Below are 17787 nucleotides of genomic sequence, written 5' to 3' on the forward strand. Positions count from 1 at the left end.
TGCCAAAGATATCCTGCGATCTTGTACCGAATTCCAAACTCAATAAGGTAATTAATGAGATATTTAAACCTGAAACAAAATTTAACTTTAAACATGTACGATCTTTTAAATCGCTTGTTCATCATATTAATTTTGGTTTTTAATTATGAAAGTGCTAACAAATTGGAACAATTACAATTGTCTTTAGAAATTTGAACAAAGTAATTGACGATAGTCTTTTATTTTTTAAACTTGGTGATAAAAACAATTTGACACCATATATTCGATGTAGATTGAATATATATTATAAATTATTAACAAGGAGGTCGTTAAGGTATCGTTATATGATGTTGCAATCATCTTTATTGTTTTACAAATGCGCAAGTGTATGGAAAGTGAGAACCGTATTATCATATAAAAAGATAATAAGTGATAAATTATAATACAATTGAAATAACAGTGACAATATACCAAACAAAAACTATGACTATGTTTAATAGGACAAAAAAAGAAACACACTAGACAGGTTCTATAGTAAACAACAGATAATAAGAGAATACTTTAAGTTAAGAGGAAATATCGAATGAAAAAGCATTATAGGTCGATATATAATGGCTATAACATCAAACTTACTGATTACTCTATGACGTTTTTTTATATAAATTGTACGTACAAAGTATACACCACTGACAAGTTCTTTATATTAGCAAATATTGCATTGTTCTTACATAAAAATACAGTTTTACCTTAGGTCGAAAAAAAAAGTACATCTTATTAGAAATTCGTTTGCAGTGTTTTCTGCATTTCAAAATAAACAAAAACATTTATTTATTTAAAAGAGTTTGGTAAAATTTGTTAAGAATCAGTTTCATTGACCCAATATTTAAAAATAGACACGTGTCTATAAATATATACATACTAGCGCCCTTATTCAACTCAGACAGCCGCTGTACACTTTGTTTAACTCAATTTGATTTAATTACTGATGATGCAAAACTTGATTCGATTGTTATCATACCCTCCGAAATGAAAGATGATATAAGTAGTCTAGCGGCTGGTAAAGTATCTTTGCCTGTCGGCATTGATAACCGTATTCTACTTGAAGTTTTTTTCTGAATGATCATAGAAAAACTATATTTTCACGAGTGGCTTTATTCGCCACTCGTAAAATATAGTTTCTCTATGACACTCGTAAAATAAAATACGATCTTACACTGAAATAAACAAACATCCTTTTTATAGTTTTTTTCAATACAAAAGTCAATAATGAAAATATTGGATAAAAAAGAAAATATTGATAATCAGATATTTTAGACAAATAATGCAACACATTTTGTAAATTTAAAAATATGAATATAGCACATTACTGTATATCGCAATTTTACATGTTTACAAATATTGCTAAGTAATCTCAAATATTCTCTAAAAGCCATGTAGTAGATAATAAAACTTAGGGGATGTTTTGTCTGCCTAGAAAAACATTGGTGAGGGGGATAATGTCAGCCTTGTAAAAAGTGATGGGTTCGTGGGGTATGTCCACCTATACAATAATGAGCAGGAGGGAATTTTGTTCGCCTCCCCAAAAGATTTGATAGCCAGTGATCAGCCAAATCCAACTGCTAGTAACTTCGCCGACCTAGAATAGTCTTCTTTCTGTAAACAATTGATATTCAGCACTAACAATCGATTCTTAGGGCTCAGTGAAAGTATTTCATTTAAACCGACCACCCTATCTCTTCCTCTTTCTTTCTCCTTAACTTTCTCATTCTGTTCTCAAATAGAATCAACGTTTTGTTTTATATTCGATTGATGAAAGTATACTAATATTACGTTAACATTGTTAAAAGTACAAAATCGTTTTATTTTTATCTACTGTCTTGTCAGTGTACAGCGTAAGTAAATAATGTCCATTAAAATATTTTAAAAAATTAAATGAAACAAAATCGTATTTGACAGTTAATGTAAATACCGCTATTTTAATAAACTCAACATATTAATCTGTTTGTTTCATCTGCGTTGTAGTAAAATGTCCGTCATTAACTATATACTTTTGCTTTTTAAGATATGTATATCTTCGTTCTGATTTTTTTTAAGATTGTGCATTGTACATATTTTTCCTTATGTTATGTTAAAAATAGAGATTTAAACTAACTTTTTGATATTGTATAACATTTGTAAACAAATTTTAATTCTTAATTAAAATAGAATGTGGACGTCCTCAAGAAATAATCAATGGATACATGCAATTTAGCAGTGGAACTGTTTTCGGGAGCAGTGTGACGTTTCGATGTCAAAACGGTTACACGTTAGTTGGGACACATGAGAAAAAATGCTCCAGCGAAGGGATATGGGAACCGGAAGAGGAAACACAGTGCATCGTCTACGGTATAACAATTGTTATTAACGACCGTAATTAAGTTATTTAATGATTTTATTGTTTATAAACCATTCGTTCATTAATGCAATAACTACAAGGACAATCCGATAAGTAAGAAACACACTCAAGGTAAGGGCCCAAACAACACCGATGGGGTTACCGCCTTTAACGTTTAGTTAAACACGCTTTCACTGGAGAACAATATATAAATGGGGTATAAACTATTCTTTATGCGTATTAGCATACAAATTTATGCGTAGACATTCGTGGATATTTACAAAACTTGCAAAAATATATAGTTTCTTCTGCGTTTCTTTTTATAGAGAGAAATGACCTCTGCTCCGATATTGACGCTACAGAGATTGATAATCTCCCATTAAGGTTGATTGGGTATAACTTAACGTCGGACGAAAAACCGCTGTGTGACTACTATTTACCAGTCGGCTGGTATTCTATGCAAGATTATGTTGTTACGGACTCAGATATGAAATGTGGAACGGTACACCCATGGTGGAGATTAGGTTAGTAATCGTAATACTTATATGCAAAACTACAGAAACAAGCTCAGTAGCAGAACGTTTAAACATAAACCCCGATCAATGGCACAGGGTAAACGCCAAAATCATAGAACAAAAAACAAAACAAAAAAACCAATCACAAACCAGAAACATGTAACAACATAAACCTTATAATAATTGGAGATGTTTGTCTTTAAAATCATTTTTATTTAATTGTGTACGTAACTATGGTACCTTAATATGATCATTACGGTTACATTTTGATTGAGTGTAAGATGCTTACAGGGTTATGAAGATAAAAAAAACATGTCTTGCAATGTTGATTTTAGTCATGCTTACAATAACTAAGTCGTTAGACGTAACACTTTATGCGTTTTGATTGTTGATAGCTCCTGAATTTTGATGCTATAATGTGATGAGATATGTTACTGTATGTCTTCCGCTTTCAGGTGAACTTCCAGTAGAGATTGGCACAATTGAGGTTTTAATTATGTGCAGAAGTATAGTGAGTGATACATGCGATACCACAATGACAGCCCGAACGACTCGATGCAGTAACGGAAACTACTTGTTCGAGCTACAAGACACAAACGGATGTCCAGAAGCCTATTGTATAGGTATATCTTAGTTGTAATATGCCATTCACACATTAAATGCCTTTAATATACATTACGACTTCGTTGTATTGTACATTCCTCCATGATGCGCACAGTTGAAACCAGTTATTTGTTTCTGTTGCAGAAAAACGATCAACTACTGGAAAAAGTAAATACTTCAGTGTTTTCATCATTTAACTCATGATTATCATCAAAACATATCTTTTCTGTTACCGTTTTATTCTTTAAAATATAGTACACGAATGTTTTTCTGTTAATTTACAGTAATGTGTCATGCGTAGTAATACTGTATTTGTCTATTACGATGATTTTTCAGATTGTGACAATCTAAATGATCTGAGAGACGGGAAGATAGTTTATACCAAGGGGAATCTGTTTGGAAGCTACGCATTTTTCAGATGTAACCCAGGATATGAACTCGTAGGCACCCCTTACAGAACATGTTCGGAGTTTGGTATTTGGGAGCAAAGAAAACAAGCATTTTGTTTCCCGATAGGTCAGCTAAGTTTTGTGTTAGATTTTTAATCGAACCATTTTTCCCCTTATTTCAATGTAATCAAAGTTAAACTTTTGTAAATTTTGATTAAAAGAAAAAAAAAAAAGTTTTTTTTTCTGTTTTATCTTTGTAAGAATGTGAAGAACTTAAATCACTTCACAACGGGTTTATGGAACTTTCGAACGGACGATTCTTCGGAAGCGTTGCCAAATCAATTTGTGAAAAGGGCTTTAAACTTTCAAGTGCCGAATATAGGACATGCACTTCAAATGAAACATGGCAACCAGTACCTGCTCCAGAATGTTTTCCTATAGGTATTTCTGATTCATATAAATATATATGTATTGTGTCACAATTCAAAATAAGTGTTACAATTATCAATTTTTAATATTTTGCCATTTTGATATAAAACAAATATTATTTTCAAATTAAACGGTAGAACACATTCATGTTATATTTTCAAATACTTCAGACTGTGGAAATTTAACCTTTCTTGCCGGTGGCGCTGTACACTATAATTCAGGCACTTTGGTTGGAGACACCGTGTCATTTACCTGTGACACTGGTTATGATTTAATAGGCCCTTCAGCAAAACAGTGCGATTTAAGCGGTTTATGGAAACCATTGGAAAAAGTCTCTTGCAGTCGTACACGTAATGTTGCTTCTTTTATTCTTCTTTTATTTCGGCTTTTAAAAGAACATTTTTCAAGGGGCAAGTTTTCTTTTCTATTATTCTTTCTCAAGCAATATGTATTCAAGATTTTTGAGGTTACCTTGATTCAAACCTATCCTACGCATTCATCTGAGTGTGTTGTTTCTTCATCCAAAAACAACCTTTCTTACAATTACTTAAAACAGACATCCAAAGCAAACAATATCACCTAATATATCAATTTTACACGTACCTTACATGTATTATCGTGTCACTTGCATACAAATTGGTGAATTTAAAGTTGCCGTGTGAATTTGAGTTTATTAGGTTAGTTGACCACGCGATGTTTATCTACAGTCAGTTTGTCATGTGGATGCGAAAATGGAATTTCTTTCTTTTCTGCAATATCAGAGGAAAAACACTAATAATGCTTCAGAATCTTGTCAATATTCCGCCAAAAACCGACCTTAAAAATCCCACCCTAGAAAGATCAATTAATCTGCATGATAATGACACCGGCAACGCAAATCGGCCTGAAATCTGCTTTTGCACTTACCCACCCCGCACATGCTGAAAATGTGCAACATTTAACGATAGTTAATTTTATTTCTGTGGTGAATAACAAATTCTTACTTACAACAGAAAGGAATTCTCTCTTTGCCGGTGCATTCTGAACATCTAATACTTAATTATTTTAAGTCACCATGAATCAAATCCATTGAACATGTGGCGATTGTTTGTAAACACTCAATATCTTGAACCATGATCCATGTAGTTTGTGACTTGCTGAATAATTGTTACACAATTATATACTGTTTGGTGACTGACCAACGTTTATGCACTTTTAAAAGCTTTTACGTTTTGAATTGATATCGATGTATTGAAATGCACATACTTCGACTATAATCGTATTGAATTCAATTGAAAAATTTTGAGAACTATTTTGGGCACATTTAAACATATGTACCTAGTGTGCCGATGTCAACATGGAAAAAACAGTGGTCCCCTTTTTTACTTGGTTAATGACAAAGTCAATCTGGCTCATCTACGGAATTCATCCGCCTTGCCAGATAAAACATTTCCATCTACGACACTAAGCTAGTATTTTCTATCTGTATAGCCCACTTATGCTAAACACATGTAATTTTCATTAGCATTGGAAAAAAATGTTCAACCAGTGTCACAATTTTATCCAGTCAGCAGGTTTTAACAATTGAGTTTTGAGTTACATACGCGTAAATAAAAGGTTTCTTTTAGATTAAAGTAACCAACCCCATTTTATCAAAAAATAAGTTCACAAATTATGTGTTGTGATGATAAAGTACACCTGTATACAAACTCTTTTCTTGGTGCATGAGAGGGGAAAACAATGTTGAATTTAAAAGAAATGATTTCATTAAAATCATATGTTAGAAAATGTAATGCAGAATTCAAACTCAGTTATTTTTATGAAATCAAAATATTGGATAACTTTATCCTTTTACAAATGTCATAAAATTATTTCATTAATAACGTTGATTTTAACGATATGCAAATTCATACAGATAGTGCCCAAGGTTTATTTGTATTATATAACAGCACATTGACGTCATTATTATCTTAAATACAATTCTCTATCCATTTGATTTTATTCCAGAATGCGCTAAATTGCCAGTTTTGCACAACGGAACAATCTCATGTTCAAACCAGGAATATTATGGAAGCATTGCGACTTTCAACTGTGACACAGGGTTCCTTCCAGTGGGGGTTGCTACACGAATTTGTAATATAGAGGGACAATGGATACCAAAAAATGCCTCTCAGTGTATTTTAAATTGTACGTAGATCTATTAGTTTTGACTTTTTTATCGCCGTTATTCCATAGTAAGAAATCAAAAGATACGTTTTAGGTCAGGGACCCCTTTTTGCATGGCGGTTTTTCTTGGATAACTCGATAAATACTTAACATTGTCAAATGACTACTTACAGTGAGAACGTTAGGCCCCTTATAATATCATGATACAATTGATAAAGTATACATATTTTGAAAAAGAAATTTGCCAAACAAACACAGTAAACTCCGCTGAAAATATTTGCCCACTTTAGAAAATTGCAATTATTGAAAACGCGTTCCCGACATACTTTATCTATTTCTATTGTCTATACAACTGAACATGTTGCTCTACTTAAACGATTAGTTTGTCAAATCAAATCAAATCAAATCAAATCAAAATCTTTATTTCCTCCTAAAAGGAGATATGCATACATATGTACAAATATATATATAATTTCTAAAGCATTTCAAAGAAACATATCAGCAATGTGTAATTACAAATAAATAATAATAATAACTATTACAAATAACGTGTGACCATACATAATCCCTACAGCCAGCCATACAATATGTTCGTAACAATTTACACACATGACAGACAGTCACTAATAAATTGGAACGATATCAGGAGAAAGTCCTTATTGTCATCATTGTCAAGCAGTGGCGCTAAAGGTGCACCCATAAGTTTCATAGTAAACATGGATTCGTCCAATTGAAGTATTTCTGATACAAACTCAATGCCGAAACATGAAATAGCGCACACATATTTAGTTCGCAATTCAGTTGTTGCTGCACATTCACTGACTAGGTGAACAATTTTGTCCGTGGTTTGGATATTACAGATTTGACAAAGTGTTAGCTGCGACACCATTGTTTTACAACCTCGTGCATAATGTTTCTCTGAGCAGCACGACAACACGTCCTGTACACAATTGACGGAGAGATAGTTGGTTGTAAAATTCGGAAGCGAGCAAAGTCAGAGTCTGACATAATTCTGTATCTCCACATTTCAGTCTCGTATCTATATACTAATTGCTTGACAGTTCTTTTCCATACATACTTACTCGGCAATTTTGTCGGATCTACTATAACATTGTTAATAACAGAATGAAGATCGTATTTACAGAGTGTGTTACAAATATCTGGAAAAAACGTACTTTATGGCAGTGCTACAAGATATGAATGACAGATATCTGCGTATAAAAATATTTCGACATGTACTTTTACAATCAAGGCTTAATATCTTGTATAAAAACAAAGTTTCCTAATAAGCACATCGCAGGTAAGCTTTTGCAGTCCAACCATTGCTTCACACATATTTGATCTTGTCGAAATATGAAAACCCTGTATTTTTTTAACAATGAAATGTTAAAATTTGTCAATAGTATACATGTTATGCGCAGTAAGGTTACACCATAATTCACAACCATAAAGAGCTATAGGCTTGATTATTTTCTTGTTAAGATCAGCGCTTACCAAAGGGTTCACTCCGAAAGGGTGGACACCCTATGCAGTTATAGAAAAAAATGCATTTTTAGCCTTTTGCAGTCTTTCCTGAATTCTTAACGAAAACTTTAAATTGGAATCCTGTCTAATTCCTAAGTGGTTTACATTGTCTGATTGATCTATACATATATCTCCATAAACGATTCCTACAACTGGTATCGTCCTTTTACTTGTAAAGGACACAACGTTTGATTTGGCTACGCTTATATCCATTTTCCAGTCTTTGAAGTAAAAGTACACAATGTCTATTAACTTCTGGAGGTAAAGGGGTGTAACTGCAATCAGTGCTATATCGTCCACGAATGATGGGTTACCTGCCTTGACTGACATGACACCGCTTCCGTAGTTACTGTTCTCGGGTGTGACGAGTAGTTCATTGATGTATACTAAATAGAAAAAAGTTGACAAAACTCCTCCCTGCCGAACTGAGCGTTTAGCGTTAATGGCCTATGATGTGTTCCCGTTTGTGCAAACTACGCATTTAAAACTGCTGTATGATTGTATTATTAAGCGCAAGAGTTTTCCACATATTCCCATCTGTCCAAGTTTGTAAAATAGACCACCGTGCCACACCGAATCGAACGCAGCTTTCTGGTCGAGACAAGCGGTGTATGCATTACTGCCACTCTCAATCTGTGTATAAACTGTTTCCTGGAGGTTGAATGCAGTTGTAATGCAGTCCTTTCTGGAAGCCTTGTTGCTGTGCCGACGGGAATGGTAAATTAGAAGTGGTCACATGGTTGTTAATTCTTGTCAGCAGTATCCGTTCAAATATTTTACAGGTACACGGAAGTAACGAGACAGGTCTATATCTGTTAGGGTCGCTTTTTGTTTTACCCTTTCCTTTGTATATGGGAATAATTATGCTAGATTTCCATATATCTGGGACTTTCTCGTTACGTAACACAGAGTTAAAAAGCTTGATAGGCGCATCTCGAATAATCACGCCACCATGTATAATGTGTTCGTTGAGAACATTGTCTATTCCTGGCGATTTCTGTTTCTTAAGAGTATGTATAACGTGGTCTATTTCCTTGATTTCAATGTTTGCTAACAAGTTTGGGTTGTTTAAATTATCATTTGCGGCAAAAATATTTACGCAGTTTAGTGTTTCAATATCGTTGGATGAAAGCGGGTATTCCTGATCAAATACACTTTTGAAGTAATCCTGGAAGCCGTCTACAACTTTATCGTCACTGTACTTGGTGCAATTAAATCACTGCAAATATCAGGACGCTTCCCACTTTTACGCTTTAGTGTTTTCCAAAATAACTTGTAGTCAAGTTCAGCGGTTTTGTTAAGCTCATCAAAGTAATTATTTTCGCTCTCATCTTGCTTTTTCATTTGTATGTTTCGAAAGTTTGCTTTGGCCTGTTTGTACTGTCGGTATGACATATGTTCATTCCCCTTGGGCGCCCTGCCGCCATTCACATTCTATGCAGGCGCCTCGCGATGTGCGACCTTAACCTCCTTGCACCAGTAGGGTTTAGCCCTCTTGTTAAACTTACTGACCGGCAAACGACGCGCAGCACTGTGAAGCGCTTCTGTGATCAGAGTGTTCAAAAAGTTCGAGTCGCATTTTTCACTTGCTGTTTCTAAAACACATTTAAGGTCACATTGTATAGAGTTTTGATAATTTCCAAACTGCTCGCTAGTACACTTGTGCCTTTTAGGTTTAACATGAAATGTCATGATAAGCGGAAGATGGTCTGACGTAAATATCTCTTCACTTTCAATTATCTTGAATGATTCTATATGATCTCTGAATGTTTGCTCGATGAATGTATAATCCAATATAGATCTAGTTGGTACAAATGTATGAGAATTTTTCGGATAACAGGACAGTAAATTGTTTTTCCGGATGAAATGTGTGAGCTTTCGTGATTTCTGACTCCCTTTACCACCATCCTGAAGAAACTGGCCGTTGAAGTCCCCTGCGGCTATAACGCTCTCCATTTTGCCGTAGTGGCATATGAATGATTCTAAATCACTTAATACTGATTGGTAAAAATCTAAGTCGTTACACGCTGGTAGGTACGCACAGAATATATATAGAGGCGATGAGTTTAAACACTTAACTTCTATACCTATGTTCCTATCACTAGAAATATTCTCAATCAACTCAATACAGTTAGCTAATGATTTTTTGTACATAATTGCTACGCCCGATTTGCCACACACAATCGATCCATATTGGTCTGAACTGTTATCGATAGTAACAAATGAGCTATAGTCTTGATGTATGGACTCGAAAAAGGTCGCAGACCGTTGTAACACTTTATGCTCATTAATCAAGCAAATATCAATGTTATGTTTGGTCAACATTTCAGACAAATGATATGCTGACGACATGATACCACGACAATTCCAGCTTAACAAACTAAACATCAAAAATAGTAGTTTAAAAATATAGAGTACAGTAATCATTGGTAACATAGTTAGTTCACAATTGTGTTAAATGTTGCAATATTTATAAACACACTAATGTTGCTAAGTATATGTTTCTCCGATCCCTCCACGATGCCCGTGTATTCTTCGTGTAATCGTAGTTGGGGTCATAGTCACGAAAAGGTCCACCCTCGTCTTCCTGTTCATTGTTTTCACTGCGTCGATCCCAATAACTATGATCCTTTATGTCACAATGGTAGCGATCATCGTATCCGGAATCGCCCCTATAGTCCGTTTCATGTCCATATGCCCGGAACCCTCTATCCTTGTGGTTTGGGCAGTTATGTCGTCTGTCACGGTGACGTGGCGGATTGCGCTGCTCGTCCCACTCTTCCCTCGTCACCCACTTCCGGTACTTGATCCCATTTGGCCAAAACATTTCGTCGTTGATGATAGGCTCCAGTTCTTCTGGCACGTTTATTTTAGCTGATGGGCCATTTTTTCCGTAAAACATACGGACGTGAGAAATGTATACGTTGTGAAATTGAAAGTAGTCGTAAATGTCTTTTTCCACAGTGTGACTATCAATATTTGAGATATAGTACGAAACGTTTCGGCGTCTTCGGACTGCAGTAAAATTAGTGTCCGCTGCATCTTGTCTACTAGTATTTGCATTGTCATTTCCTGGATCTTTTTCTGGAGTGACACTTATTTCCATGGAAAGACTTTCCGGACGCGCGTGCGCAATTCCGGTCGGCGAGCCGCCGTGCGCCATTGGGACGCTCGTCTGCACTTGTCTTTCATCTGCTGCACGTTTTGAAAGCATAGTCTCGCGACGTTTTTCAGTTGACAACATGTTCCTGTTTGGAACCAGCCTTGTCATAGCCGTGTTTCCGGAGACATTTTCTTCCCGAGCTTCCGAGTGGTTGATGTTCTCAGTCATTATAACTTCTGCCTATGACTTCGACTGTGGGCTGTTTATCTTTTTATCCCCATTAGCATCTGGTTTAGAAATTGTGGTGGTTGCGGTAACGCAGCTGTTGTCTAGGAGTCGTTGGTTAACTGTTGCTATTGAGGACCCAAGCCGTTTTACGTCGGTCTGTAGTTTGCTCAGTTCAGAGCCTGCGGTAGTTTCCGGCATCCTGGATAGAATACTTCTAACCGTTCCGTTCAGTACTCTGTGGTTGACTGCTAGCTGCGCCATATCCGACTGAATTGAAGCTATGAGCACCGAATCCATCGCCTGCTGTGCAGATATTTTCAATATTTCTGAGTTCATGTTAGAAAGGAGGGCGAATAGATCGGGCTGAGTTAGTATATCTTTTGACGATAAACAGTCGTTGCTTATAAGTATTGTGTCATTTGAATTGGCTACGTTTACAAATATGTCCATTATTTCCCTAGTCTGTTCTCCACAAATGAAGGCATTGAGCACATAACAGTCTTGTGCGCATTTCTTTTCCTTTGTAGCATGAGAAGAGTTCCTACGGTTCACGAGACGAGTGGTCGGGCAATCCGGAAGTATTCACGCCCGTTCCGCCGTGATTTTTCTATATTCGTCAAGCCTAGAGTAGTCGTTTCTGCAGAGCCGTAGAATCTCCAGTACATAGTTTTCACGCGCCATTCCCGCAAGCTTTTCATCCGTCTCTTGGAAAAACTGTTGCGGGAGAGGGGCATCTGAAAGCTCCGCATCCGGGTCCTCGAATGATGCGTCCTCGTCGTATATGGTCGAGCACTGGCTCGCAGTTCGTTCGCGCTTAATCCTTAAAATGCATTCACTAACATTTTCGGATCGGTTTCGTCGGGGTCCGACATCTTGAATGTGCACTAATCCCGTTACGTGAAGCTAACTGTATCTTCAATCATTACATACAGTTAGAGGGTAATCCTGCCCTGCGGCTATTCAGATAACCAAGAGACGTGACCGCTTGGAAAAACTGTTGCGGGAGAGGGGCATCTGAAAGCTCCGCATCCGGGTCCTCGAATGATGCGTCCTCGTCGTATATGGTCGAGCACTGGCTCGCAGTTCGTTCGCGCTTAATCCTTAAAATGCATTCACTAACATTTTCGGATCGGTTTCGTCGGGGTCCGACATCTTGAATGTGCACTAATCCCGTTACGTGAAGCTAACTGTATCTTCAATCATTACATACAGTTAGAGGGTAATCCTGCCCTGCGGCTATTCAGATAACCAAGAGACGTGACCGCTGGGAAGTCAGCCTATTTTCAGCAATTAACTTTACAAACTAGGCAACTGTTCATTCTCCAATGTGTGTTTACATATTTCAAACAAAGAACCTTTTTCTATTTTCGTAACAGCTTGCAAGTTAAGTTATAGTTTACAAAAATGTATTTTCGACAAGGTAGAAGACACTTATCTCCACAGTTTTATCCAAAATTTAATCACTTATATCCAATATATCCATGAATAAACTTTTTTCTATCCCACTGAATTTCGCTCAACCTTAACAACCGGAAGCAGAAATACAGTTTCTCTACCTGAAAGAAATGTGGGGCAACATGATGCAATTCCTACAATGCTAATAGATTGATTTTTCGTTCTACGGATTTACCGCACTTATTTTTCATCAAATAAAACAAATACTTTATTGATTTGCTTAAAGCAACCAAGCCCTTACTATCATTAATCTATATACTCTCTTATTATACTATACAGGTTGAAATATTTCTCTTGTAGTAGCAGTAGCAGTAGCAGTAGCAGTAGCAGAAGCAGAAGCAGTAGTAGTAGTAGTAGTAGTAGTAGTAGTAGTAGTAGTAGTAGTAGTAGTAGTAGTAGTAGTAGTTGTAGCAGTAGTAGTAGTAGTAGTAGTAGTAGTAGTAGTAGTAGTAGTAGTAGTAGTAGTAGTAGTAGTAGTAGTAGTAGTAGTAGTAGTAGTAGTAGTAGTAGTAGTAGTAGAAGTAACAGAATCCATCAATCATGCATATTATATTCATGTTTTAAAGTATAAATCATTGAGTTTGATATTTCGTTTCGATACAATCTGCTGCTTTTTATTATCTTAAATAGCTTAAGCCAGTGCTATTTTATCAATTCTTAAAAGTAATTGTTCATCATTTGCCATTTGTTCTAGTTTATGTTTACATGTTCCGCTACCCTCAGGGGTGTGTGTCATTCATTCATTCTACTATTTAACACATTGCCTAGAAATTTAGTAACATATTTGGGTCCCTCAGTATGTTAAAAATACATTTTTCTTGCTTGTTGGGATAACAAAATTGTCGTTTTACCAACAACGATCACTGTTTACAAATGTAGACGGGGTATATGCCTATTGTGCATTAAATCCCAGTGAAATACATTATATTCTTATCCAATTATCGTATGTAACCCAGTGCTTTGTCATATTTGCCGTTTGACGGTTTCCTTGGTATGATTTTATGTTTTTAAACATGCAAATTTCGTGATTTTTTCTCATTCAAACAAATGGAGACATCCTGTATTGTTTTTTTTCGAGAATTGTGTTATATTTTGAAACTTTCAAGTTTAAACAACTATAGTAAATAATACTACAAGTTACTTTCTTTTCAATTTGTTCTTAGTCACAATTGGTTTAAAATTTCAGATTCAAATGCGTCACGCCCTAGTATTGCATCTGTTCACCCAAGAATTGCCTTTGAAGTTGAAAATATTCTAGGAAGTCAAATGCTCAACTGTTTCTGTGATTTTATGCCACCTAGTGGAACGAATTACTATTACGTTATTAAATGGGTCGTAACAAAAGAAGCCGTTTTAACTAAAATAATTCACACGTCGGAGCCAATGCAATATGCCTCTCAGTCTGATTTTCGATCTCATTCTCGACTCACGGAATATATGCTGCTAGCGGACAAGGATTGGAAGCTTGGAACATCAGTGAGTTTATTAATATGATGATCATATCGGTATTGAATAAAACGTTTTTATAAAGTGTTTAAATTAGAGTCGTTTAAATGATAAACGGTTTCTGCATGTTTGATTTTAGTGTGAGTATTCCTTGCAGATTGCTTGTTCAGTCACGGCGCGATATACACAATCAGGGCAAGATAGCCTACCAGCAATTAGTCCTGAACGATGGATGGGAATTGAAGTAAGTTGTAGTGTGCTAATGTTTATGACTGAAGAACGTGTCCATTAGCAAATTTCATATTGATACGCCCAAATGTTGTCAAAATTTAAATTTAACATAGTTATATTCTCTGTAAGAACAAAATAAAAAATAAATCAAGACTTATCGTATGCCAGCCGCTGTATTTCAATCTATCCATTGTTGACCAGTGTGGACAATGAGTAATGAACTCAATCATGCTATCATTTAAATGTTTTTCATACTGTACGTGAAAAACTAGTAACCCTTACCGTATTCATACTATCAAGAATTAGGGTTTATAAATCGAGTAATCATATGTTTAGGTTATCATTTGTTTTTACCTTACTTTTAATTTCAGTCATATTTTATCCATTTTTTTTTCATGAACGACTGAGATAAAACGCCGTCTATATGTATTTTTATTTATATTTTTATAAGATGTCTTTTGCACCTTTGTATTATGCACACTTCACTATAATAGGCAAACTCTCATTCGTCGTGTTTTTGTTTACATTACCACGGCCGCAATCTTGGATTTCTGAGTAAGTTCACTTGGGTCGACCGAGGTAAAATCCTAAGAAGATCTCTCGATCCGAGGTAACGTGAAATATGAATATTTTGAAAAAAACAAAACAATTGTTTAATTCAGACCTTTGGTTTTAGGTATTAGACAAAACAATATTACTAAGAAACTTGGATTATGTTGATGTTACTGTTCACCTTATGATTCCGTTCACTTGCAACAATGGGAAACATGATTGTGATCTTCCACTTAAAATATCAATATCCGGGAATACAGACTCCTGCCAAATACCAGATGTTGTGCACTTGTCGACTGACAAGTTAGGCTGTCAGCTAAATTTGAAAAACAGCGACATTAACGAACCACGGCGATTAAGGTTTGCATTGCGCCTTGGTAATATCGTTTATCCAATACAAAAAAATGCCTCCATAAATCTTTACGTGGACTCTTCGGTATCTCAAAGGCTTTTTCGAAACTACACACTGGATCCTGTTCGGGTACGTTTATTTATACGATAGATAACATACTCCTGGTTCATGAAAACACAACCATAGTTCGCCTAATTAATTTAAGTAAGTATATGTTAAGTAACGTGACATGTGCCGTTTTCAAACAAATACAATATTATATCACAATATTATAGGTATCGTCCATGGCCGCTCGTGCAATATAGATTCATCTTAACCTGAATCACCGAGTTTCTGCAAAACACCCTGTGCGAATGTTCGGATGAACCTTACACGAGCGGCTATGGTTGGTGCTTTTTCTACCACCTCAGTTAAACAAAATACAGTTATAATGTATTTTCTCGCTGGAACTCTTTTCTGCATTACGTAAGTGAAAATAATTTGCGTATATATATGTTATTCATGGTTGCCATTGATATGCGCTCAGTGATTCAGATTATGTATACAGTCAAACCGTTCTTCATTGTTGGTGTCATTTGAAGCGAAAAATAATTAATTTGGATTTTAAATATTGCCACAAGATAATGTTAACAAGATGCTACATGCGACGGTCCTTAACAAGGGTAGAAATTGTGTGATGACAATAAATAGGAGTTCCATATTGGAACTCGTTTAACTTTGGCCGTGGGCAAGATAAGGATTTCCAGCATCGCTACATTTTTGGATCTACTTATCTGAGGTGGGAAAAATAAAAAGCAGCACCCGACCCAATAGACCAAAAAGTCAACAAATAAAATCTGATATTTTTCAACAAATCGCTGCGATATAATTTATACTGGCCTCTTTATCTCAACAATAGTATCTGCATGTTGTACACGGTTCATGAATTACTCTCCGCACGTCCAATAATTGAGCACTCCAGACTGAGTGACGTTTAGATGTGTATGTCGTGTCGCAGCTAGATATTTTATTTAATCATTATTTTTCTCAATCCAACGTGCCACATAGCTTTCAGTATATAAAACTGTCCATTTTATTTTATTTTCTCTCGTAAATATTCAATGATATCAATTAAATGTCACCTTATCTCACCTTATCGATTTCTGTTTACGTCCGACGACCCGTGACCTTCGTATGTATCGTATGCAACCTAATTAGCATTGGCCGTAATGGACCTCAGCCCTACTCAGCGAGTTTCACTTCATTTAAGTTTCTGACCATGATAGTTAATAGTTGTGTGTAAAGGTCGCCACTTTGGTAGACTGTCTACTTTGTCTTTTGGTTGTCTTGTTAGCGCAGTGGTTAACGCACTCGCTTTTCACAAAGGCGATCCGAGCTCGATTCCCAGCCTGAGCGCATGAGAGTTTTGTCAGTGGTCACCAAGCCGGACAAATAGGTTTTCTCCGGGTTCCCTCCGCAATACAAGACTACACTCTCGCGTAACATCGTGCCAACGAGAGTGACTTAATATAAGGTATCATTACTTCCTTCACAATCGTTGTAAAATATATACTGTTTAAACTAACAAATCTGGTTAACAGGAAACCCGACAACGACATTTTGACGTTAGTGTTCTTAAAATCACATAAATTGTGATGCGCAAGCGTTAACTTCCATTTGCGCCCTTGTTTAAACGCAATGGCCCTTGTCTGCAAAAACAAATCACCCGTTTATTTTGTCTTTTTCGCTTGCTATATCGTGTGGAGTTTGCCGTCCATGCAAAACTTACGCTCTTAAGCGCACTTTACGATGCATTGGTTAAGCGCTCAGTTCTATGAGTGATGTTCAACCTCTTACACATATTGATATATTTTTGTGACTTTTGCTTGTTCGTCATTGTGCTTTAATTCGTAGCACTGCGATTTACTGATTTAAGTTTGCAACAATTACTATTAGTGATCTCTCAGTCACCTCAGTCGGATGTCTTTCCTCAGCTGTTATAGGGGTTGCCTTGGTTATCACTTCGCCAAGTTACCAAATGATGTAACATGCTTTTTAAATCAGGTTTCGCCATCAGTTATTGCTGTGCCGCAAATGAGATCCTAGTCATGCAGAAGATTGCAAAACTAATTCCACTCCTCTGAGGTTTGGTCACCTTGTCACTTTGGTTATAGCTGACTTTAGCGGTATTATGCTGCGGGGTTTATTCATGTATCCATTGTTTGTAGTGCCTTCATAACGTCATCATTGCGCTTCATTTTGCAGGCTATATCTACTGTCAACTCTTATTAAAGCGCTCTCTTTGAAATCAATAGTATTCATGTACAAGCTCCCGACCATTGATCTTTTGCATTGAGTGTTGCCTCAAACCCTGACTCAGCCGGACAATCTAAGTGAGTATTTGCGTATGCTAGGATCGATATCGGGTCAAATAAACACTTTGACTCCTGTTTTTACAATAAGCCTGACTATTTAACCTTGTC

The 17787-nt window shown here is 36.0% G+C and overlaps 1 protein-coding gene across 1 annotated transcript in view; it reads left to right on the plus strand.

Annotated features, from left to right (window-relative positions):
- LOC128220772 (uncharacterized) overlaps positions 1-17787 on the plus strand; it is a 46476-nt gene that overhangs the window by 13044 nt on the left and 15645 nt on the right. The window contains exons 6-16 of the mRNA XM_052929297.1: positions 2185-2364; positions 2680-2877; positions 3324-3491; positions 3616-3639; positions 3808-3987; positions 4122-4301; positions 4460-4639; positions 6276-6455; positions 13931-14220; positions 14348-14434; positions 15098-15454. Coding sequence (XP_052785257.1) covers positions 2185-2364; positions 2680-2877; positions 3324-3491; positions 3616-3639; positions 3808-3987; positions 4122-4301; positions 4460-4639; positions 6276-6455; positions 13931-14220; positions 14348-14434; positions 15098-15454 — 2024 coding nt within the window. The remainder of the gene's footprint in view (positions 1-2184; positions 2365-2679; positions 2878-3323; positions 3492-3615; positions 3640-3807; positions 3988-4121; positions 4302-4459; positions 4640-6275; positions 6456-13930; positions 14221-14347; positions 14435-15097; positions 15455-17787) is intronic.

The sequence above is a fragment of the Mya arenaria genome, chromosome 15 (assembly GCF_026914265.1).
Source record: "Mya arenaria isolate MELC-2E11 chromosome 15, ASM2691426v1".
NCBI lineage: Eukaryota > Metazoa > Mollusca > Bivalvia > Myida > Myidae > Mya > Mya arenaria.